The sequence below is a fragment of the Coregonus lavaretus genome (genome assembly GCF_964263955.1).
Source record: "Coregonus lavaretus genome assembly, contig: HAP1_SCAFFOLD_1341, whole genome shotgun sequence".
Classification (NCBI taxonomy): domain Eukaryota; kingdom Metazoa; phylum Chordata; class Actinopteri; order Salmoniformes; family Salmonidae; genus Coregonus; species Coregonus lavaretus.
In genome coordinates this window covers 38,197-61,897 of record NW_028156833.1, presented here as the reverse complement: position 1 = coordinate 61,897, position 23,701 = coordinate 38,197, and the positions used below count along the sequence as shown (strand labels likewise).

Sequence of the window (23,701 nt, the reverse complement as noted above, 5' to 3'; positions counted from 1 at the left end):
TGTGCTCAATTTCGAGTCTCATAGTAAAGGGTCTGAATACTTATGTAAATAAGGTGTTTCCGTTTTTTTATTTGTAATACATTTGCTAAAATGTCTACAAACCTGTTTTTGCTTTGTCATTATGGGGTATTGTGTGTAGATTGCTGAGGACATTTTTTTATTTAATCGATTTTAGAATAATTCTGTAACGTAACAATGTGGAAAAAGTCAAGGGGTCTGAATACTTTCCGAAGGCACTGAAAAAAAATATAAACTTAACATGTAAAGTGTTAGTCCCATGTTTCATGAGCGGAAATAAAAGATCCCAGAAATGTTCTATACGCACAAAACACTTGTTTCTCTCAAAGTTTGTGCACAATTCTTTTTCTCCTTTGCCAAGATAATTACATTTACGTCATTTAGCAGACGCTCTTATCCAGAGCGACTTACAAATTGGTGCATTCACCTTATAGCCAGTGGGATAACCACTTTACAATATGTTTTTTTTTTCTTTCTTTGGGGTGGGGTAAGGGGGGGTAGAAGGATTACTTTATCCTATCCCAGGTATTCCTTAAAGAGGTGGGGTTTCAAGTGTCTCCGGAAGGTGGTGAGTGACTCCGCTGTCCTGGCGTCGTGAGGGAGCTTGTTCCACCATTGGGGTGCCAGAGCAGCGAACAGTTTTGACTGGGCTGAGCGGGAACTATGCTTCCGCAGAGGTATGGGGGCCAGCAGGCCAGAGGTGGATGAACGCAATGCCCTCGTTTGGGTGTAGGGACTGATCAGAGCCTGAAGGTACGGAGGTGCCGTTCCCCTCACAGCTCCGTAGGCAAGCACCATGGTCTTGTAGCAGATGCGAGCTTCAACTGGAAGCCAGTGGAGTGTGCGGCGGAACGGGGTGACGTGAGAGAACTTGGGAAGGTTGAACACCAGACGGAATGCAGCATTCTGGATGAGTTGTAGGGGTTTAATGGCACAGGCATCCACCTGACAGGTGTGGCAAATCAAGAAACTGATTAAATAGCATGATCATTACACAGGTGTTCCTTGTGCTGGGGACAATAAAAGGCCACTCAAAAATGTGCAGTTTTGTCACACAACACAATGCCACAGATGTCTCAGGTTTTGAGGGAGCGCGCAATTGGCATGCTGACTGCAGGAATGTCCACCAGAGCTGTTGCCAGAGAATTGAATGTTCACTCACAACTGCAGACCACGTTAACCACGCCAGCCCAGGACCTCCAGCTTCTTCACCTGCAGACCACGTGTATGGCGTCAAATAAAATGGTATTGGTCGCATACACATATTTATCAGATGTTATTGCGGATGTCAACGTTGTGAACAGAGTGCCCCATGTTGGCGGTGGGGTTATGGTATGGGAAGGCATAAGCTTCGGACAACGAACACAATTGCATTTGATCAATGGCAATTTGAATGCACAGAGATAGCGTGACGAGATCCTGAGGCCCATTGTGAGGCCCATTTTGTTTAAGGTATCTGTGACCAACAGATGTATATCTGTATTCCCAGTCATGTGAAGTTCATAGATTAGGGCCTAATGAATTTATTTCAATTGACTGATTTCCTTATATGAACTGTAACTCAGTAAAATCTCTGAAATTGTTGCATGTTGCGTTTATATTTTTGTTCAGTAAATATTGATTTCTATTATTGGGATAGAAATTATGGAAATGTGATGTTCAGTCAATTTTAATAGATAGTGCAAGTGTGAAATGTGAAAACAGTGTAATGTGCTGTAATTGACAGTACTGTAGCATACTACGTTCAAAGGGCTATTTTTAAGCATGTATCTGTCACGTATTCACCGGGAGTCAGGAAGCAGAAGGAGAGTTTAATAATGAAGAATGCAGATTTTTTTAAAACTTGCGAAGACTACAGAACGTGAATGAAAACAAACCAATACTGCTTTATGACTGAAGCTACTGAGGGCTAAATAAAGGGAAGGTCATCAAGGTAATGATGAAGTCCAGGTGTGCATAATGATGGTTGCCAGGACCGGCGACGTCGAGCGCTGGAGAGGGGGAGGGGGAGTGGGAGTAGGCATGACATTACCTGGTCAGGAGGACGGCCGCGAGGGCGAGGAGCGGGCCTGTCAGCGGAGATGGAAATCCCGGACGATGTTGCGGTCCAGGATGTCGGCCACCGGGACTCAACAGCGCTCCTCTGGACCTTACCCCTCCCAGTTCACCAGGTACTGAAGCCGACCCCCACGACGTCGGGAGTCCAGCAGGGACCTGACGGCATAGGCAGCGATCCCATTGATATCCAGGGGAGGAGTAGGGGTGTCGCAGGGGACGGCATCAGCCAGAGGACCAGGAACCATGAGGAGGGAAACATGTAGTTGGTGGGGAGTTGTAAACGGTACGTTACCTCGTTGACCCTCCGGAGGACCTTGAAGGGCCCCACAAACTGGGGGCTCAGCTTCCGGCAAGGCAGACGGAGCAGGAGGTTCCTGTTGAAGAGCCAGACGCGATCACCAGGATGGAACACAGGAGCCTCACTGCGGTAGCGATCCACCTGCTCCTTCGAAACCACTCGTCCACCGCAGGGGCTTCGGTCTGGCTCGGGGTCCATGGGCCCAGGGCCGGCTGATACCCCAGGACGCACTGGAAGGGAGTCAGCCCGGTGGAGGAGTGATGAAGTGAGTTCTGGGCGTACTCTGCCCAGGGAAGGAACCGGGCCCAGGAGTGACTCCTCAGGAACCTCCCCAGCTCCTGGTTGGTCCTCTCCACTGGCCCGTTGGACTGAGGCCGGGACCCGGATGTGAGGCTGACCGTGGCCCCCAGCTTCTCCATGAAGGCTTTCCATTCCCACAAAGTGAATTGAGGGCCACGGTCGGAGACGATGTCCTCCGGAAGGCCATAGTGCCGGAAGACCTGGAACAGTGCCTCAGCAACCTGGAGAGCGGTAGGGAGACCAGAGAGAGGGATAAAACGGCAGGATTTAGAGAATCTGTCTCCAACAACCATAATGGTGGTGAAACCATCAGACGGAGAGAGATCAGTAACGAAATTTATGGACATATGGGACCAAGGCCGCTGAGGCACGGGAAGGTGAAGGAGTTTCTCTGCCGGAGCATGCCGGGGAGATTTTGTTTGTGACATAGCGGGCGACGTCCTCTGCCAAGGTGGGCCACCAGTACTTTGTGGAGATGGATTGAATGGTGCGGGTGAAACCTGGGTGTTCAGCGGCGAGGGATGTGTGCGCCCAGGTCAGCAGCCAATCCTTCACCCCCGTGGGGACGTAGAGGCGCTCAGGAGGACAGGTAGCAGGAGCGGGTTCCCTCTACAGAGCCTGGCGGATGTCCACATCTACGTCCTAAAACACGGGGCCAATGATACGGTAGGACAGAATGATGAGCTGGAGGGCACTCACAGGACTCTCAACTGACGTGGAACCACAAGGTAAGGGAAAGCAGGTCTTCCTTCATCCTGGTGCCCAGGCTGTGATTTCCATCCTCGACCAGGATATTGGTGGGGTTATGACGTTGGAGCCACGGGAGGCCGAGGATGACTTTGTGAACCCGTGCAGTGGTGATGAGGAAGGGAAGGCTTTCCTTTCTTGGTGGTGGGGTCCCACGGTGAGGGTCAGTGGTACTGTGATGTGCGTGATAGTGCCGGATCCCAATGGTTGATTATCCAGGGCTTGGACCGGAAAAGGAGAGCGGGTATGAGGTGATGTTCAAGGAGGAGACAAGGGTCTGGTCGATGAAATTCCCTGCGGCACCGGAGTCCACTAGAGCAGTAGAGACAACACCTGAGGGACAGCCAGCCAGTGAAATGGAAACCAGGAAGGGTTTGGCGGAAAACGATGAAGAAGGAATACTCACGCCTACCCTGGGAGACGGATGATCACGGGGCCGTCCCCCTGCCCCAGTGGACCTCTGGTTGGGTCACACCGGACACTGGAGCCGGTGCCCCATCTGGCATCAATAGGAACACAGCCCCAGCTGCTCCGGCGACGCCGCTCTACTGCGGAGAGGTGTGTGACCCCTATCTCCATGGGTTCAGGCTCTGCCTCAGGACGGCCAAAGAAGGAGAGCGAGGGGCGAAGGAGGTGCCGGCGCTCCTGAAGGAGGTTGCCCAGACGGATGGCCATTGCGATGAGTGTGTCCAAGGAAAGGTTGTCGTCCCGGCACGCCAAATCCGTCTGGACCTCCTCGCGCAGTTCTCTACGGAATAGGGTGCAGAGCACCGGTTCGTTCCATCCATTTAGAACATTCACCATATACTAGCGCTGTCTGTAGTTAAACAACAGACTGGTGATGATCAGACAAACTGGGAGTGTTAGGATGTCAATTATGACTTAAGAAATTATCATTTTAGGATGAGACATTGTTGCTGTTTCTGGACTGTTGATGGTAATTTATGGCAGAGGGAGACTAGAAGTTTCTAAGAGACCAAGGATCTTTTCTCCGTTTAAGAGAATGGTGATGTTCTGTGTTCCAGGGATGCTGGCGGAGCAGTTTGTAGCAGACGGGCCGCGGCTTCACCTGTATGACTACAGTGAGCATCACTGGGACAGACTCCATAACTGGCAGCACTCCACCATGTATCTCTTCTTTGGCCTGGCTGGAGCCATGTCTCTCATTGTACACACCACCACGGACGCCGCTCCACTGGCCCTCGACAGACTAATGCTGGCCATCGCCTTCTTCATAGAAGGTAAGACGACTGGTGAGACAGAGGAGATGGAGATGTTGTCCTGAGGTAGAGTGCTTTGGTCATTAGCTAGCCACATGCAGTGTTACAGCCATAGAAATAGAATCACCACTAGAATGGACATCCCTATTCAAGTCAATGGGGCTGTAATGCGTGGACTGGCGCGCCATCACGTTACTGATGTTTGTTCTGTGTTTCCCAGGGTTCTTGTTCCTTTACCACCTCCACGGCAGAGCTATGCTAGATGTCCATGTTCACCAGCTGCTGCTGTTCTGTGTGTTTGGAGAGGCCATGGTGTCCTTTCTGGAGGTGTTCCACAGAGGAAACGTTCTGCTGGAGCTGCTGAGAGCATCACTCACCATCCTGCAGGGGAGCTGGTTCTGGCAGGTCAGTCATTCCCTTTACAGACCAGGGGGGTAGGGTGTATAGGGAATAGAGGTGCCATATATAGTATATAATAATATGATGCTATATAAGGAATAGGGTGCCAGTGGGGATGCACAGACTATTTCTCTCTTGTGTGTGTTCATGTACAGTGGGGAGAACAAGTATTTGTTACACTGCCGATTTTGCAGGTTTTCCTACTTACAAAGCATGTAGAGGTCTGTAATTTGTATCATACGTACAATTAAACTGTGAGAGATGGAATCTAAAACAAAAATCAAGAAAATCACATTGTATGATTTTTAAGTAATTAATTTGCATTTTATTGCATAATCACCTACCAACCAGTAAGAATTCCGGCTCTCACAGACCAGTTAGTTTTTCTTTAAGAAGCCCTCCTGTTCTCCACTCATTACCTGTATTAACTGCACCTGTTTGAACTCGTTACCTGTATAAAAGACACCTGTCCACACACTCAATCAAACAGACTCCAACCTCTCCACAATGGCCAAGACCAGAGAGCTGTGTAAGGACATCAGGGATACAATTGTAGACCTGCACAAGCCTGGGATGGGCTACAGGACAATAGGCAAGCAGCTTGGTGAGAAGGCAACAACTGTTGGCGCAATTATAAAGAAATGGAAGAAGTTCAAGATGACGGTCAATCACCCTCGGTCTGGGGCTCCATGCAAGATCTCACCTCGTGGGGCATCAATGATCATGAGGAAGGTGAGGGATCAGCCCAGAACTACACGGCAGGACCTGGTCAATGACCTGAAGAAAGCTGGGACCACAGTCTCAAAGAAAACCATTAGTAACACACTACGCCGTCATAGATTAAAATCCTGCAGCGCACACAAGGTCCCCCTGCTCAAGCCAGCGCATGTCCAGGCCCGTCTGAAGTTTGTCAACTCCAGAGGAGGAATGGGAGAAGGTCATGTGGTCTAATGAGACAAAAATATAGCTTTTTGGTCTAAACTCCACTCGGCGTGTTTGGAGGAAGAAGAAGGATGCGTACAACCCCAAGAACACCATCCCAACCGTGAAGCATAGAGGTGGAAACATCATTCTTTGGGGATGCTTTTCTGCAAAGGGGACAGGACGACTGCACCGTATTGAGGGGAGGATGGATGGGGCCATGTATCGCGAGATCTTGGCCAACAACCTCCTTCCCTCAGTAAGAGCATTAAAGATGGGTCGTGTCTGGGTCTTCCAGCATGACAACAACCCGAAACACACAGCCAGGGCAACTAAGGAGTGGCTCCGTAAGAAGCATCTCAAGGTCCTGGAGTGGCCTAGCCAGTCTCCAGACCTGAACCCAATAGAAAATCTTTGGAGGGAGCTGAAAGTCCGTATTGCCCAGCGACAGCCCCGAAACCTGAAGGATCTGGAGAAGGTCTGTATGGAGGAGTGGGCCAAAATCCCTGCTGCAGTGTGTGCAAACCTGGTCAAGACCTACAGGAAACGTATGATCTCTGTAATTGCAAACAAAGGTTTCTGTACCAAATATTAAGTTCTGCTTTTCTGATGTATCAAATACTTATGTCATGCAATAAAATGCAAATGAATTACTTAAAAATCATACAATGTGATTTTCTGGATTTTTGTTTTAGATTCCGTCTCTCACAGTTGAAGTGTACCTATGATAAATGACAGACCTCTACATGCTTTGTAAGTAGGAAAACCTGCAAAATCGGCAGTGTATCAAATACTTGTTCTCCCCACAGTATGTGTTTGATGTAGAGTTGAAGTAGAGGACTAAGGGACCATAAGCTCTAATCAAACACTCTATAACAGCATTCTAATGTTAAAGTCCCAAAGTCATTGTGTTTGTCACAGCTTTAAGTAACAGTTTCAGTCAGTGGTCAAGAAGGCTACTGTGGTCAAGTAGGCTACTGTGGTCAAGTAGGCTACTGTGGTCAAGTAGGCTTCAGTGCTGGCGCCGGAGGGGATGGCTGCTGTTTTATGGACTCTTAACCAACGTGCTATTTTGTGTGTTTTTTTCCCGCATTGTTTGTAACTTATTTTGTACATAATGTTGCTGCTACCGTCTCTTATGACCGAAAAGAGCTTCTGGACATCAGAACAGCGATTACTCACCTTGAACTGGACAAAACATTTTTCTTTAATGAGTCGGACAAGAGGGATTTGCTCCAGACACCCGACAGGGCCCGTCATTCGCAGTAGAAAGAAAAGGAGATATCGCGGAAGGAGATCGGGGTGCTTGGTAAGGAGCCGGCGACAAGTGGCTAATCTGCCTTTGCCATTGATACTATTGGCCAATTTACAATCGCTTGATAATAAAGTGGACGAACTACAGCCACGAATATCCTACCAACGGGACATTAAAAACTGTAATATCTTATGTTTCACAGAGTCGTGGCTGAACAAAGACATGAATAACATACAGCTGGAGGGTTATACACTGTATTGGCAGAATAGAACAGCAGCCTCTGGTAAGACAAGGGGTGGCGGTCTATGTATATTTGTAAACACCAGCTGGTGCACGATATCTAAGGAAGTCTCGATGTTTTGCTCGCCTGAGGTAGAGTATCTCATGATAAGCTGTAGACCACACTATTTACCAAGAGAGTTTTCATCTATATTCTTCGTAGCTGTCTATTAAGCACCACAAACCGATGTTGGCACTAAGACTGCACTCAATGAACTGTATACGGTCATAAGCAAACAGGAAAACGCTCATCCAGAGGCGGCGCTCCTAGTGGCCGGAGACTTTAATGCAGGGAAACTTAAATCCGTTCTACCTAATTTCTACCAGCATGTTAAATGTGCAATCAGAGGGAAAAAAACTCTAGACCACCTTTACTCCACACACAGAGACGCATACAAAGCTCTCCCTCGCCCTCCATTTGGCAAATCTGACCATATTTCTAATCTACTGATTCCTGCTTACAATCAAATTAAAGCAGGAAGCACCAGTGACACGGTCAATAAAAAAGTGATCAGATGAAGCAGATGCTAAGCTACAGGACTGTTTTGCTAGCACAGACTGGAATAAGTTCTGGGATTCTTCCGATGGCATTGAGGAGTACACCACATAAGTCACTGGCTTCGTCAATAAGTGCATCAATGACGTCGTCCCCACAGTGACTGTACGTACATACCCCAACCAGAAGCCATGGATTACAGGCAACATCCGCACTAAGCTAAAGGGTAGAGCTGCCGCTTTCAAGGAGCGGGACACTAATCCAGACGTTTATAAGAAATCCCGCTATAACCTCAGACGAACCATCAAACAGGCAAAGCGTAAATACAGGACTAAGATTGAAAACTATTACAGACTACAAAGGGAAGCATAGCCGTGAGCTGCCCAGTGACAGAGAGAGAGAAGGAGAGGGGTACTGCCCAGTGAGACGAGCCTACCAGATGAGCTAAATTACTTCTATGCTCGCTTCAAGGCAAGTAACACTGAAACATGCATGAGATTATCAGCTGTTCTGGACGACTGTGTGATCACGCTCTCCGTAGTCGATGTGAGTAAGACCTTTAAACAGGTCAACATTCACAGACAGATTACCAGGACGTGTACTCCGAGCATGCGCTGACCAACTGGCAAGTGTTTTCACTGACATTTTCAACCTCTCCCTGTCTGAGTCTGTAATACCAACATGTTTCAAGCAGACCACCATAGTCCCTGTGCCCAAGAACACTAAGGTAACCTGCCTAAATGACTACCGACCTGTAGCACTCACATCTGTAGCCATGAAGTGCTTTGAAAGGCTGGTCATGGCTCACATCAACACCATTATCCCAGAAATCCTAGACCCACTCCAATTTGCATACCGCCCCAACAGATCCACAGATGATGCAATCTCTATTGCACTCCACACTGCCCTTTCAGACCTGGACAAAAGGAACACCTATGTAAGAATGATATTCATTGACTACAGCTCAGCGTTCAACACCATAGTGCCCTCAAAGCTCATCACTAAGCTAAGGACCATGGGACTAAACACCTCCCTCTGCAACTGGATCCTGGACTTCCTGACGGGCCGCCCCCAGGTGGTAAGGGTAGGTAACAACACATCCGCCACGCTGATCCTCAACACTTGGGCACCTCAGGGGTGCGTGCTCAGTCCCCTCCTGTACTTCCTGTTCACTCATGACTGCATGGCCAGGCACGACTCCAACAAAATCATTAAGTTTGCCGATGACACAACAGTGGTAGGCCTGATCACCAACAATGACGAGACAGCCTATAGGGAGGAGGTCAGAGACCTGGCCGTGTGGTGCCAGGACAACAACCTCTCCCTTAACATGATCAAGACAAACGAGATGATTGTGGACTACAGGAAAAAGAAGAGGACCGAGCACGCCCCCATTCTCATCGACGGGGCTATGTGAGAATGCTATTCATTGACTCCAGCTCAGCGTTCAACACCATAGTGCCCTCAAAGCTCATCACTAAGCTATGGACCCTGGGACTAAACACCTCCCTCTGCAACTGGATCATGGACTTCCTGACGGGCCGCCCCCAGGTGGTAAGGGTAGGTAACAACACATCTGCCAACCTCTCCCTCAACGTGCTCAAGGCAAAGGAGATGATTGTGGACTACAGGGAAAAAAAGAGGACTGAGCACGCCCCCATTCTCATCGCCGGGGCTGTAGTGGAGACGGTTGAGAGCTTCAAGTTCCTTGGTGTCCACATCACCAACAAACTAACATTGTCCAAGCACACCAAGACAGCCGTGAAGAGGACACGACAAAACCTATTCCCCCTAAGGATACTGAAAAGATTTGGCATGGGTCTTCAGATCCTCAACAGGTTCTACAGCTGCACCATCGAGAGCATGCTGACTGGTTGCATCACTGCCTGGTATGGCAACTGCTCGACCTCCGACCGCAAGGCACTACAGAGGGTACATCACTGGGGCCAAACTTCCTGCCATCCAGGACCTCTATACCAGGCGGTGTCAGAGGAAGGCCCTATAAATTGTCAAAGACTCCAGCCAGCCTAGTCATAGACTGTTCTCTCTGCTACCGCACGGCAAGCGGTACCGGAGCGCCAAGTCTAGGTCCAAGAGGCTTTTAAACAGCTTCTACCCCCAAGCCATAAGACTCCTGAACATCTAATCAAATTGCTACCCAGACTATTTGCATTGTCCCCCCCCCCCCCCCCCCTCCTTTTACGCTGCTGCTACTCTCTGTTTATTATCTATGCATAGTCACTGTAATAACTCTACCTACATGTACATATTACCTCAATTACCTCGACTAACCGGTGCCCCCGCACATTGACTCGGTACTGGTACCCCCTGTATGTAGCCTCGCTATTGTTATTTTTACTTCTGCTCTTTAATTATTTGTTACTTTTATTTCGTATTATTTTATATTGCAATTTTTTTATTTTATGGGGGTATTCTTTCTTAAAATGCATTGTTGGTTAAGGACTTGTAAGTAAGCATTTCACTGTTGTATTCGGCGCATGTGAGAACATTTTATTTTTATTTTATTTGTGGCTATTTGATTATAATTTAGGCCTACCAGGGTGGCTTACCATCAAAAATAATGGAGAAAATGCATCCCATAACATTTTTACATGGAAATAGCTGTTCTATCATTCAGCCTACAGTAGCAGCCAATGTGTGGTGTTCAATGTAGACCTACATTCCATGAGACTTTTGAAAAAAACATGCAGGGCTTGACATTAACCTGTTTATCCACTTGTCCTTCAGACAAGGAGGTGACTGAAAAGGTTGTGTTGTTTGATGCAAGAAACCACTTTACAAAATAAAATACATTATTATTCCCATACCAATATTAGAGAATCAGACAAATTATGCTAACCTCTGCCTATTGGCTACTTAGTTTATTCAAGCCTGTCTCAAAATACAACACTGCCCCTTTAAGACAAAAAAAAGGTTTTTACCCAACTAGCTTTTCAAAGATGGCTAGAAATGTACACGTTTTGTGCTCTTGAAGGAAGTAATCACTCCCCCATTGCTGACTTCAAAGTATCTATAACTGGGCTAATAACTCACTAACTAGCAAAGGATATGAACAAATGTTCACACGTGGCTACATGCAGCTCTCGCTTTGATCTCAAAACAAGCTCATCTACTCACGACCGCTCATGCTGTAAACACGGTCCAGTTCACAGTGAATGGCACAGAGTCATATATGGTAATAGTCGATTTGCATATAGGCCTATTACAGCTCTGGTCGGTTGTGCCGCACCCGTCTGTGTAGAGTACGGGCCTGAGTCATGCGTGTCAATGCAATAGAATCCTACTCCGATGCGTTCTGCCTGCAACAAAATCTCTTGCATAGTTCGTTTTGTTTCGGTATGTCATTGAAAGTGGCTAATATTGCGTTGATTCGGTCACAATTCCCACAGTAAAGGGAAATGTTGATAGTGTTAACTAAGGGGGAAAACGCAAGAAAGTTGAGTGAAGTTCAATCTTGTGTTTCTCTGCACAGGCTGATATTTCTTCTGAGAGCTTAGAAGGAACATTGGTTAGAACCCCATCAGTAAAATTTTCAGGTCTTCAGGTCTTCAGGTCTTCAGGTCTCAGGCTCATCACATGCGTGGATCCTTCTGCTTCTGATTGCCACAGAAATTGTTGTTGTTATGCAGTAAGCCTGATTTAGAACCCAGTCAGTTAAATTGGTGCCCTGATCTCTGAGTACATTTACATTTACATCATTTAGCAGACGCTCTTATCCAGAGCGACTTACAAATTGGTGCATTCAACTTATGATAGCAAGTTGGAGAATCACTTTTCTTCTTTTTTTATGGGGGGTGGGGGGGTAGACGGATTACTTTATCCTATGCCAGGTATTCCTTAAAGAGGTGGGGTTTCAAGTGTCTCCGGAAAGTGGTGAGTGACTCCGCTGTCCTGGCGTCGTGAGGGAGCTTGTTCCACCATTGGGGTGCCAGAGCAGCGAACAGTTTTGACTGGGCTGGGCGGAACTGTGCTTCCGCACAGGTAGGGGGGCCAGCAGGCCAGAGGTGGATGAACGCAATGCCCTCGTTTGGGTGTAGGGACTGATCAGAGCCTGAAGGTACGGAGGTGCCGTTCCCCTCACAGCTCCGTAGGCAAGCACCATGGTCTTGTAGCAGATGCGAGCTTCAACTGGAAGCCAGTGGAGTGTGCGGAGGAGCGGGGTGACGTGAGAGAACTTGGGAAGGTTAAACACCAGACGGGCTGCAGCGTTCTGGATAAGTTGTAGGGGTTTAATGGCACAGGCAGGGAGCCCAGCCAACAGCGAGTTGCAGTAATCCAGACGGGAGATGACAAGTGCCTGGATTAATACCTGTGCCGCTTTCTGTGTAAGGTAGGGTCGTACTCTGCGAATGTTGTAGAGCATGGAGAAAGGAGAAAATGAATTGTGTGTCGTCTGCGTAGCAATGATAGGAGAGCCCATGTGAGGATATGACAGAGCCAAGTGACTTGGTGTATAGAGAGAATAGGAGAGGGCCTAGAACTGAGCCCTGGGTGACACCAGTGGTGAGAGCACGTGGTGCGGAGACAGATTCTCGCCACGCCACCTGGTAGGAGCGACCTGTCAGGTAGGACGCAATCCAAGAGTGAGCAGCGCCGGAGATGCCCAACTCGGAGAGGGTGGAGAGGAGGATCTGATGGTTCACAGCATCAAAGGCAGCGGAAAGGTCTAGAAGGATAAGAGAAGAGGAGAGAGAGTTAGCTTTAGCAGTGCGGAGAGCCTCCGTGACACAGAGAAGAGCAGTCTCAGTTGAATGACCAGTCTTGAAACCTGACTGGTTTGGATCAAGAAGGTAATTCTGAGAGAGATAGCAGGAGAGTTGGCTAGAGACGGCACGCTCAAGAGTTTTGGAGAGAAAAGAAAGAAGGGATACTGGTCTGTAGTTGTTGACATCGGAGGGATCGAGTGTAGGTTTTTTGAGGAGGGGTGCAACTCTTGCTCTCTTGAAGACGGAAGGGACATGGCCAGCGGTCAAGGATGAGTTGATGAGCGAGGTGAGGTAAGGGAGAAGGTCTCCGGAAATGGTCTGGAGAAGAGAGGAGGGGATAAGGTCAAGCGGCAGGTTGTTGGGCGGCCGGCCGTCACAAGTCCCAAGATTTCATCTGGAGAGAGAGGGGAGAAAGAAGTCAAAGCATAGGGTAGGGCAGTGTGAGCAGGACCAGCGGTGTCATTTGACTTAATAAATGAGGATCGGATGTCGTCAACCTTCTTTTCAAAATGGTTGACGAAGTCATCCACAGAGAGGGAGGAGGGAGGAGGAGGATTCAGCAGGGAGGAGAAGGTGGCAAAGAGCTTCCTAGGGTTAGAGGCAGAGGCTTGAAATTCAGAGTGGTAGAAAGTGGCTTTGGCAGCGGAAACAGAGGAAGAGAATGTAGAGAGGAGGGAGTGAAAAGATGACAGGTCCGCAGGGAGTCTAGTTTTCCTCCATTTCTGCTCGGCTGCCCGGAGCCCTCTTCTGTGAGCTCGCAATGAGTCGTCAAGCCACGGAGCAGGAGGGGAGGACCGAGCCGGCCGGGAGGATAGGGGACATAGAGAGTCAAAAGATGCAGAAAGGGAGGAGATTTACCTGGAGGGCGATAAATGACAAGGATGTTAATAATCTGCTCAGACCCCAACCAAGGAGCATCAAAAGTCGTGCTATAAATTCTCAGACAACACAAAAATTCCTTGATGCCCTTCCAGACTCCTTCTGCCTACCCAAGGACGTCAGAGGACAAAAATCAGTTAACCACTTAACTGAGGAACTCAATTTAACCTTGCGCAATACCCTAGATGCAGTTGCACCCCTAAAAACGAAAAACATTTGTCATAAGAAACTAGCTCCCTGGTATACAGAAAATACCCGAGCTTTGAAGCAAGCTTCCAGGAAATTGGAACGGAAATGGCGCCACACCAAACTGGAAGTCTTCCGACTAGCTTGGAAAGACAGTACCGTGCAGTACCGAAGAGCCCTCACTGCTGCTCGATCATCCTACTTTTCCAACTTAATCGAGGAAAATAAGAACAATCCAAAAAAAATTTTGATACTGTTGCAAAGCTAACTAAAAAGCAGCATTCCCCAAGAGAGGATGGCTTTCACTTCAGCAGTAATAAATTCATGAACTTCTTTGAGGAAAAGATCATGACCATTAGAAAGCAAATTACGGACTCCTCTTTGAATCTGCGTATTCCTCCAGGGCTTAGCTGTCCTGGATCTGCACAGCTCTGCGAGGGCCTGGGATCGGGAGAGACACTTAAGTGTTTTAGTACTATATCTCTTGACACAATGATGAAAATAATCATGGCCTCTAAACCTTCAAGCTGCATACTGGATCCTATTCCTACTAAACTGCTGAAGGAGCTGCTTCCTGTGCTTGGCCCTCCTATGTTGAACATAATAAACAGCTCTCTATCCACCGGATGTGTACCAAACTCACTAAAAGTGGCAGTGATAAAGCCTCTCTTGAAAAAGCCAAACCTTGACCCGGAAAATATAAAAAACTATCGGCCTATATCGAATCTTCCATTCCTCTCAAAAATTTTAGAAAAAGCTGTTGCGCAGCAACTCACTGCCTTTCTGAAGACAAACAATGTATACGAAATGCTTCAGTCTGGTTTTAGACCCCATCATAGCACTGAGACTGCACTTGTGAAGGTGGTAAATGACCTTTTAATGGCGTCAGACCGAGGCTCTGCATCTGTCCTCGTGCTACTAGACCTTAGTGCTGCCTTTGACACCATCGATCACCACATTCTTTTGGAGAGACTGGAAACCCAAATTGGTCTACACGGACAAGTTCTGGCCTGGTTTAGATCTTACCTGTCGGAAAGATATCAGTTTGTCTCTGTGAATGGTCTGTCCTCCGACAAATCAACTGTACATTTCGGTGTTCCTCAAGGTTCCGTTTTAGGACCACTATTGTTTTCACTATATATTTTACCTCTTGGGGATGTTATTCGAAAACATAATGTTAACTTTCACTGCTATGCGGATGACACACAGCTGTACATTTCAATGAAACATGGTGAAGCCCCAAAATTGCCCTCGCTAGAAGCCTGTGTTTCAGACATAAGGAAGTGGATGGCTGAAAACTTTCTACTTTTAAACTCGGACAAAACAGAGATGCTTGTTCTAGGTCCCAAGAAACAAAGAGATCTTCTGTTAAATCTGACAATTCATCTTGATGGTTGTAAAGTCGTCTCAAATAAAACTGTGAAGGACCTCGGCGTTACTCTTGACCCTGATCTCTCTTTTGACGAACATATCAAGACTGTTTCAAGGACAGCTTTTTTCCATCTACGTAACATTGCAAAAATCAGAAATTTTCTGTCCAAAAATGATGCAGAAAAATTAATCCATGCATTTGTTACTTCTAGGTTAGACTACTGCAATGCTCTACTTTCCGGCTACCCGGATAAAGCACTAAATAAACTTCAGTTAGTGCTAAATACGGCTGCTAGAATCCTGACTAGAACCAAGAAATTTGATCATATTACTCCAGTGCTAGCTTCCCTACACTGGCTTCCTGTTAAGGCAAGGGCTGATTTCAAGGTTTTACTGTTAACCTATAAAGCGTTACATGGGCTTGCTCCTACCTATCTTTCCGAGTTGGTCCTGCCGTACATACCAATACGTACGCTACGGTCACAAGACGCAGGCCTCCTAATTGTCCCTAGAATTTCTAAGCAAACAGCGGGAGGCAGGGCTTTCTCCTATAGATCTCCATTTTTATGGAACAGTCTGCCTACCCATGTGAGAGACGCAGACTCGGTCTCAACCTTTAAGTCTTTACTGAAGACTTATCTCTTCAGTAGGTCATATGATTGAGTGTAGTCTGGCCCAGGAGTGTGAAGGTGAATGGAAAGGCTCTGGAGCAACGAACAGCCCTTGCTGTCTCTGCCAGGCCGGTTCCCCTCTCTCCACTGGGGTTCTCTGCCTCTAACCCTGTTACAGGGGCTGAGTCACTGGCTTGCTGGTGCTCTTTCATGCCGTCCCTAGGAGGGGTGCGTCACTTGAGTGGGTTGAGTTACTGACGTGATCTTCCTGTCTGGGTTGGCGCCCCCCCTTGGTTTGTGCTGTGGTGGAGACCTCTGTGGGCTATACTCGGCCTTGTCTCAGGATTGTAAGTTGGTGGTTGAGGATATCCCTCTAGTGGTGCGGGGGCTGTGCTTTGGCAGAGTGGGTGGGGTTATATCCTTCCTGTTTGGCCCTGTCCGGGGGTTTCTTCGGATGGGGCCACAGTGTCTCCGGACCGCTCCTGTCTCAGCCTCCAGTATTTATGCTGCAGTAGTTTATGTGTCGGGGGGCTGGGGTTAGTTGGTTATACCTGGAGTACTTCTCCTGTCTTATCCAGTGTCCTGTGTGAATTTAAGTATGCTCTCTCTAATTCTCTCGTTCTCTCTTTCTCTCTGAGAACCTGAGCCCTAGGACCATACGTCAGGACTACCGGGCATGCTGACACCTTGCTGTCCCCAGTCCGCCTGGCCTTGCTGCTATTCCAGTTTCAACTGTTCTGCCTGCGGTTACGAAACCCCTACCTGTCCCAGACCTGCTGTTTTCAACTCTTAATGATCGGCTATGAAAAGCCAACTGAGAGACCTGAGCCCTAGGATCATACGTCGGGACTACCGGCCGTGGTGACTCCTTGCTGTCCCCAGTCCGCCTGGCCTTGCTGCTATTCCAGTTTCAACTGTTCTGCCTGCGGTTATGGAACCCCTACCTGTCCCAGACCTGCTGTTTTCAACTCTTAATGATCGGCTATGAAAAGCCAACTGAGATTTATTCCTGATTATTATTTGACCATGCTTGTCACTTATGAACATTTTTGAACATCTTGGCATGGTTCTGTTATAACCTCCACCCGGCACAGCCAGAAGAGGACTGGCCACCCCTCATAGCCTGGTTCCTCTCTAGGTTTCTTCCTAGGTTTTGGCCTTTCTAGGGAGTTTTTCCTAGCCACCGTGCTTCTACACCTGCATTACTAGCTGTTTGGGGTTTTAGGCTGGGTTTCTGTACAGCACTTCGAGATATTAGCTGATGTACGAAGGGCTATATAAAATAAAATTGATTGATTGATTGATTGATTAAGCTTGAATGGGCTAGTGACTGTGACAGCATGGAATTCAAATGAGGAGATAGACAGATGGGTCAGGCGAAAAAGAGAGAATGTCCACTTGGGAGAGATGAGGATTCCTGTGCCACCGCCGCGCTGACCAGATGCTCTCGGGGTATGCGAGAACACATGATCAGACGAGGAAAGAGCAATAGGAGTAGCAGTGTTTTCTGTGGTAATCCATGTTTCCGTCAGCGCCAAGAAGTCGAGGGACTGGAGGGTAGCATAGGCTGAGATGATCTCTGCCTTGTTGGCTGCAGAACGGCAGTTCCAGAGGCTGCCGGAGACCTGGAACTCCACGTCGGTTGTGCGCGCAGGGACCACCAGGTTAGAGAGGCAGCAGCCACGTGGTGTGAAGCGTTTGTATGGCCTGTGCAGAAAGGAGAGAACAGGGATAGACAGAGGCATAGTTGACAGGCTACAGAAAATGGCTACAATAATGCAAAGGAGATCGGAATGAAATGAACTAAACATCTGGGAAAGCGAGAGAGCAGGACCTCCCTCACTTACGTTTCACTGAAACACCCAAATATAACTCTCCCAACTTCCACCTCAGAAACTATAATTGTTGTAAACTACAGCGGTTCAATGTTTTCTAGGAATATACTAACTTAGTTTATTCAGCTAGCTAACTTGGTACAGTATTCTTCCGTGAAAACCGTCCAGGGCACCTAGTCATATGACGCCACAGCCAGCTAGCATGCCGGCCTCCAACAACACGGTTTAGCGCCAATACTCGGCCACAACAAACCACCAGTGTGTCAACACGCCAAGCAGATCATTCGTGTCCGTAACTAACGTTGTGGGTTAGTCCCGACAGCTTGAGCGAGTCCGTCGTCAACTTATTCAGCCAGTTAGTTAGCTAGAATAGTTAGCATACTAGCTAGCCATTGCTTTCTGCCAACGAAGAAACCCGTCCTCCCACGGCACGAACACACAGAGAGAGCCAAGCTAACGTTAACTAGTCACCCATGTCCCGAATTCCCTTGAACGACTCTGGCTACCAGTATGTAGAAACAAAACCCAAATGTAGGTTATAACTTACCCCTAGCAGCTACTAGTTTAGTAGCTATCCAGGTAGCAACAAGCTTTTCAACTAGCTGGCTAGCTATATGATGCCATTTACATCTAATTTAGCCAGCTGTTCAACTAGCTGGCTAGCTATATGATGCAATTTACATCTAATTTAGCCAGCTGTTCAACTAGCTGGCTAGCTAGATGATGCCATTTACATCTAATTTAGCCAGCTGTTCAACTAGCTGGCTAGCTATATGATGCCATTTACATCTAATTTAGCCAGCTGTTCAACTAGCTGGCTAGCTATATGATGCCATTTACATCTAATTTAGCCAGCTGGTAATTATGACGTTAAATGTTTGCTAAATCTAGCTAGTTATCTTGCATTGCCATTGTTTGGCTGGAAGCAGGTTGAGTGTGTACAGGGCATTTCAAATCAAATTCAAATAAAAATGTATTGGTCGCAACACATATTTAGCAGATGTTATTGCGGGTGTAGCGAAATGCTTATGTTCCTAGTAGTATCTAACAATTCCCAACAATACACACAGATCTAAAAGTAAAATAATGGAATTAAGAAATATATAAATATTAGGACGAGCAATGTCGGAGTCCGGAGTATAAATATATATATCTGTGTGTAATGGGATGTATAGACATTATGGACGGTATGTGTATAGAATATATCGTATATCTGTAAAATACATAGGATAGAATAGTGTATATATACAGCAATACTTGAATAGGATGGCATTGACTAGAATATAGTATATACAGTGCCTTCGGAAAGTATTGAGACCCCTAGACTTTTTCCACATTTTGTTACGTTACAGCCTTATTCTAAAATGGATTAAATAAATAAAAATCTACACACAATACCCTATAATGTCAAAGTGAAAACAGGTATTTATAAATTTTTGCAAATGTATACATTTTGCTATGAGAGTCGAAATTGAGCTCAGGTTCATCTTGTTTCCATTGATCATCCTTGAGATGTTTCTACAACTTGATTGGAGTCCACCTGTGGTAAATTGAATTGATTGGACATGATTTGGAAAGGCACACACATGTCTATATAAGGTCCCACAGTTGACAGTGCATGTCAGAGCAAAAACCAAGCCATGAGGTCGAAGGAATTGTCCGTAGAGCGCCGAGACAGGATTGTGTCGAGACACAGATCTGGGAAAGGGTACCAAAAAATGTCTGCAGCATTGAAGGTCCCCAAGAACACACTGGCATCCATCATTCTTAAATGGAAGACGTTTGGAACCACCAAGACTCTTCCTAGAGCTGGCCGCCCGGCCAAACTGAGCAATCGGGGGAGAAGGGCCTTGGTCAGGGAAGTGACCAAGAACCCGATGGTCACTCTGACAGACATCCAGAGTTCCTCTGTGGAGATGGGAGTACCTTCTAGGACAACCATCTCTGCAGCACTCCACAAATCAGGCCTTTATGGTAGAGTGGTCAGACGGAAGCCACTCCTCAGTAAAAGGCACATGACAGCCTGCTTGGTGTTTGCCAAAAGGCACCTAAAGACTCTGAGGCCATGAGAAAGAAGATTCTCTGGTCTGATGAAACCAAGATTGAACTCTCTGGCCTGAACGCCAAGCATCACATCTAGAGGAAACCTGGCACCATCCCTACGCTGAAGCATGGTGGTGTCAGAATCAGGCTGTGGGGATGTTTTTCAGCGGCAGGGACTGGGAGACTAGTCAGGATCGAGGCAAAGATGAATGGAGCAAAGTACAGAGAGATCCTTGATGAAAACCGGCTCCAGAGCGCTCAGGACCTCTGACTGGGGGTGAAGGTTCACCTTCCAACAGGACAACAACCGTAAGCACACAGCCAAGACAATGCAGGAGTGGCTTCGGGACAAGTCTCTGAATGTCCTTGAGTGGCTCAGCCAGAGACCGGACTAAGGGGCGGCAGGTAGCTTAGTGGGTAAGAGCGTTGTGCCAGTAACCGAAAGGTCGCTGGTTCTAATCCCCGAGCCGACTAGGTGAAAAATCTGTCGATGTGCCCTTGAGCAAGGCACTTAACCCTAATTGCTCCTGTAAGTCGCTCTGGATAAGAGCGTCTGCTAAATGACTAAAATGTAAAATGTAAATGTTAAACCTGATCGAACATCTCTGGAGAGACCTGGAAATAGCTGTGGAGCAACGCTCCCCATCCAACCTGACAGAGCTTGAGAGGATCTGCAGAGAAGAATGGGAGAAACTCCCCAAATACAGGTGTGCCAAGCTTGTAGCGTCATACCCAAGAAGACATGAGGCTGTAAATGCTGCCAAAGGTGCTTCAACAAAGTACTCAGTAAAGGGTCTGAATACTTATGTAAATGTAATATTTATGTTGTTTATTTGTAATAAATTAGCAAAAATTTATAAAGACCTGTTTTTGCTTTGTCATTATGGGGTATTGTGTGTAGATTGATGAGGGGGAAAAAACAATGTAATCCATTTTAGAATAAGGCTGTAGCGTAACAAAATGTGGAAAAAGTCAAGCGGTCTGAATACTTTCCGAAGGCACTGTACATATGAAATGAGTAAAGCAGTATGTAAACGTGTATGTGACCAGTGTTCCATTATTAAAGTGACCAGTGATTCCATGTCTATGTACATAGGGCAGCAGCCTCTAAGGTGCAGGGTTGAGTAACCGGGTGGTTGCCGGCTAGTGATGGCTATTTAACAGTCTGATGGCCTTGAGATAGATGCTGTTTTTCAGTCTCTCGGTCCCAGCTTTGATGCACCTGTACTGACCACGCCTTCTGGATGATAGCGGGGTGAACAGTTCGTGGCTCGGGTGGCTGATGTCCTTGATGATCTTTTTGGCCTTCCTGTGACATCGGGTGCTGTAGGTGTCCTGGAGGGCAGGCCGTGTGCCCCCGATAATGCGTTCGGCAGACCGCACTACCCTCTGGAGAGCCCTGCGGTTGCGGGCGGTGCAGTTGCCGTACCAGGTGGTGATACAGCCCGACAGGATGCTCTCAATTGTGCATCTGTAAAAGTTTGTGAGGGTTTTAGGTGCCAAGCCAAATTTCTTCTGCCTCCTGAGGTTGAAGAGGCTCTGTTGCGCCTTCTTCACCACACTGTCTGTGTGGGTGGACCATTTCAGATTGTCAGTGATGTGTACGCCAAAGAACTTCAAGCTTTTCACCTTCTCCACTGCGGTCCCATCGATATGGAAAGGGGCGTGCTCCCTCCGCTGTTTCCTGAAGTCCACGATCATCTCCTTCGTTTTGTTGACGTTGAGTGAGAGGTTATTTTCCTGGCACCACACTGCCAGGGCCCTCACCTCCTCCCTGTAGGCGGTCTCGTCATTGTTGGTAATCAAGCCTACTGTCGTCTACAGACTTGATGATTGAGTTGGAGGCGTGCTTGGCCACGCAGTCATGGGTGAACAGGGAGTATAGCTGTAGCAGTCAACAGGCAATAACAAGCTATAGGACATTAATTAATTCATGTTTTAACCAGTTTTTCTGGAATTTGTCTTTCAGCATAAACCTGCTCTCCACCGCCAGTACAAGGAGATTAATGAGAGTGAACAAGTAACACTTCAGGTGTTTTGTCTTTGTACTTTGAGCTTATTGCTTGGACTTGGGGGGTCAATGAATGTTATTGCTGGTATGCAGGTTATAATGTCTTGTCTATTTTAGTCTGCTTTCCTCCTTTACAGCTTGAATGGTCTGGAGCCTGGTGTTGTTGTGGCCAAGGAGCTTTCACTCAGATGGAACCAGGTTTCAGCTGCTGTGCAATACTGACCTCCTTCCTCCTAGAGATGTGCAAGACACAACCTGGCAAACATATATTTTTGAGAAGATCAGGACTTTTGTAATAAAAAGGCCATGGACATTACATGTCCTTCTCCAAAGGGCAGGACAGAAATATGCTCTCAGGCTATATTCCTTTGTTCATATCATAACATGACCTGAACCAAAGTCACTCAAAGGATCTTATGACACAGGCCTAGGTCTAGATAGTGTTTTTACCTAAGCCTTTATGTGTTTGAAGTTTTTCCTAAATGTAGGCTACTACCTTTAGCACTTGAAATTAATAAAGTAGTTTAATCTTGAAATATTGTATTTGTTTTTTAAGCACTACCTCACTGCTTTAGCACATGGCCACAGTCACGTGTTCACAGGTGAATTCTTTAAGAGATGGATGGGTCTAGGGCTTTAGAGGGTGTGAACCATGCTAAATGGGTGGGGCTAGGGCTTTAGAGGGTGTGAACCATGCTAAATGGGTGGGGCTTTAGAGGGTGTGAACCATGCTAAATGGGTGGGGCTTTAGAGGGTGTGAACCATGCTAAATGGGTGGGGCTAGGGCTTTAGAGGGTGTGAACCATGCTAAATGGGTGGGGCTTTAGAGGGTGTGAACCATGCTAAATGGGTGGGGCTTTAGAGGGTGTGAACCATGCTAAATGGGTGGGGCTTTACAGGGTGTGACCAATGCTAAATGGGTGTGGCTAAGGCTTTAGAGGGTGTGAACCATGCTAAATGGGTGGGGTTAAGGCTTTAGAGGGTGTGAACCATGCTAAATGGGTGGGGTTAAGGCTTTAGAGGGTGTGAACCATGCTAAATGGGTGGGGCTAGGGCTTTAGAGGGTGTGAACCATGCTAAATGGGTGGGGCTAGGGCTTTAGAGGGTGTAAACCATGCTAAATGGGTGGGGCTAGGGCTTTAGAGGGTGTAAACCATGCTAAATGGGTGGGGCTAAGGCTTTAGAGGGTGTGAACCATGCTAAATGGGTGGGGCTAAGGCTTTAGAGGGTGTGAACCATGCTAAATGGGTGGGGCTTTAGAGGGTGTGAACCATGCTAAATGGGTGGGGCTTTAGAGGGTGTGAACCATGCTGAATGGGTGGGGCTTTAGAGGGTGTGAACCATGCTAAATGGGTGGGGCTTTAGAGGGTGTGAACCATGCTGAATGGGTGGGGCTTTAGAGGGTGTGAACCATGCTAAATGGGTGGGGCTTTAGAGGGTGTGAACCATGCTAAATGGGTGGGGCTAGGGCTTTAGAGGGTGTGAACCATGCTAAATGGGTGGGGCTAGGGCTTTAGAGGGTGTGAACCATGCTAAATGGGTGGGGTTAAGGCTTTAGAGGGTGTGAACCATGCTAAATGGGTGGGGCTTTAGAGGGTGTGAACCATGCTAAATGGGTGGGGCTTTAGAGGGTGTGAACCATGCTAAATGAGTGGGGCTTTAGAGGGTGTGAACCATGCTGAATGGGTGGGTCTAGGGCTTTACATGGTGTGAACCATGCTAAATGGGTGGGGCTTTACAGGGTGTGAACCATGCTAAATGGGTGGGGCTTTAGAGGGTGTGAACCATGCTAAATGAGTGGGGCTTTAGAGGGTGTGAACCATGCTAAATGGGTGGGGCTTTAGAGGGTGTGAACCATGCTAAATGAGTGGGGCTAGGGCTTTACAGGGTGTGAACCATGCTAAATGGGTGGGGCTTTAGAGGGTGTGAACCATGCTAAATGGGTGGGGCTTTAGAGGGTGTGAACCATGCTAAATGGGTGGGGCTTTAGAGGGTGTGAACCATGCTAAATGGGTGGGGCTAAGGCTTTAGAGGGTGTGAACCATGC

At 47.4% G+C, this 23,701-nt stretch overlaps 1 protein-coding gene across 1 annotated transcript in view; it reads left to right on the top strand.

Moving 5' to 3' along the window:
* Positions 1–23,701, top strand: part of LOC311119646 (transmembrane protein 45A-like) — a 59,129-nt gene that overhangs the window by 24,567 nt on the left and 10,861 nt on the right. Inside the window, exons 3-4 of the mRNA XM_084194316.1 lie at positions 4,447–4,662; positions 4,862–5,046. Coding sequence (XP_084050442.1) covers positions 4,447–4,662; positions 4,862–5,046 — 401 coding nt within the window. The remainder of the gene's footprint in view (positions 1–4,446; positions 4,663–4,861; positions 5,047–23,701) is intronic.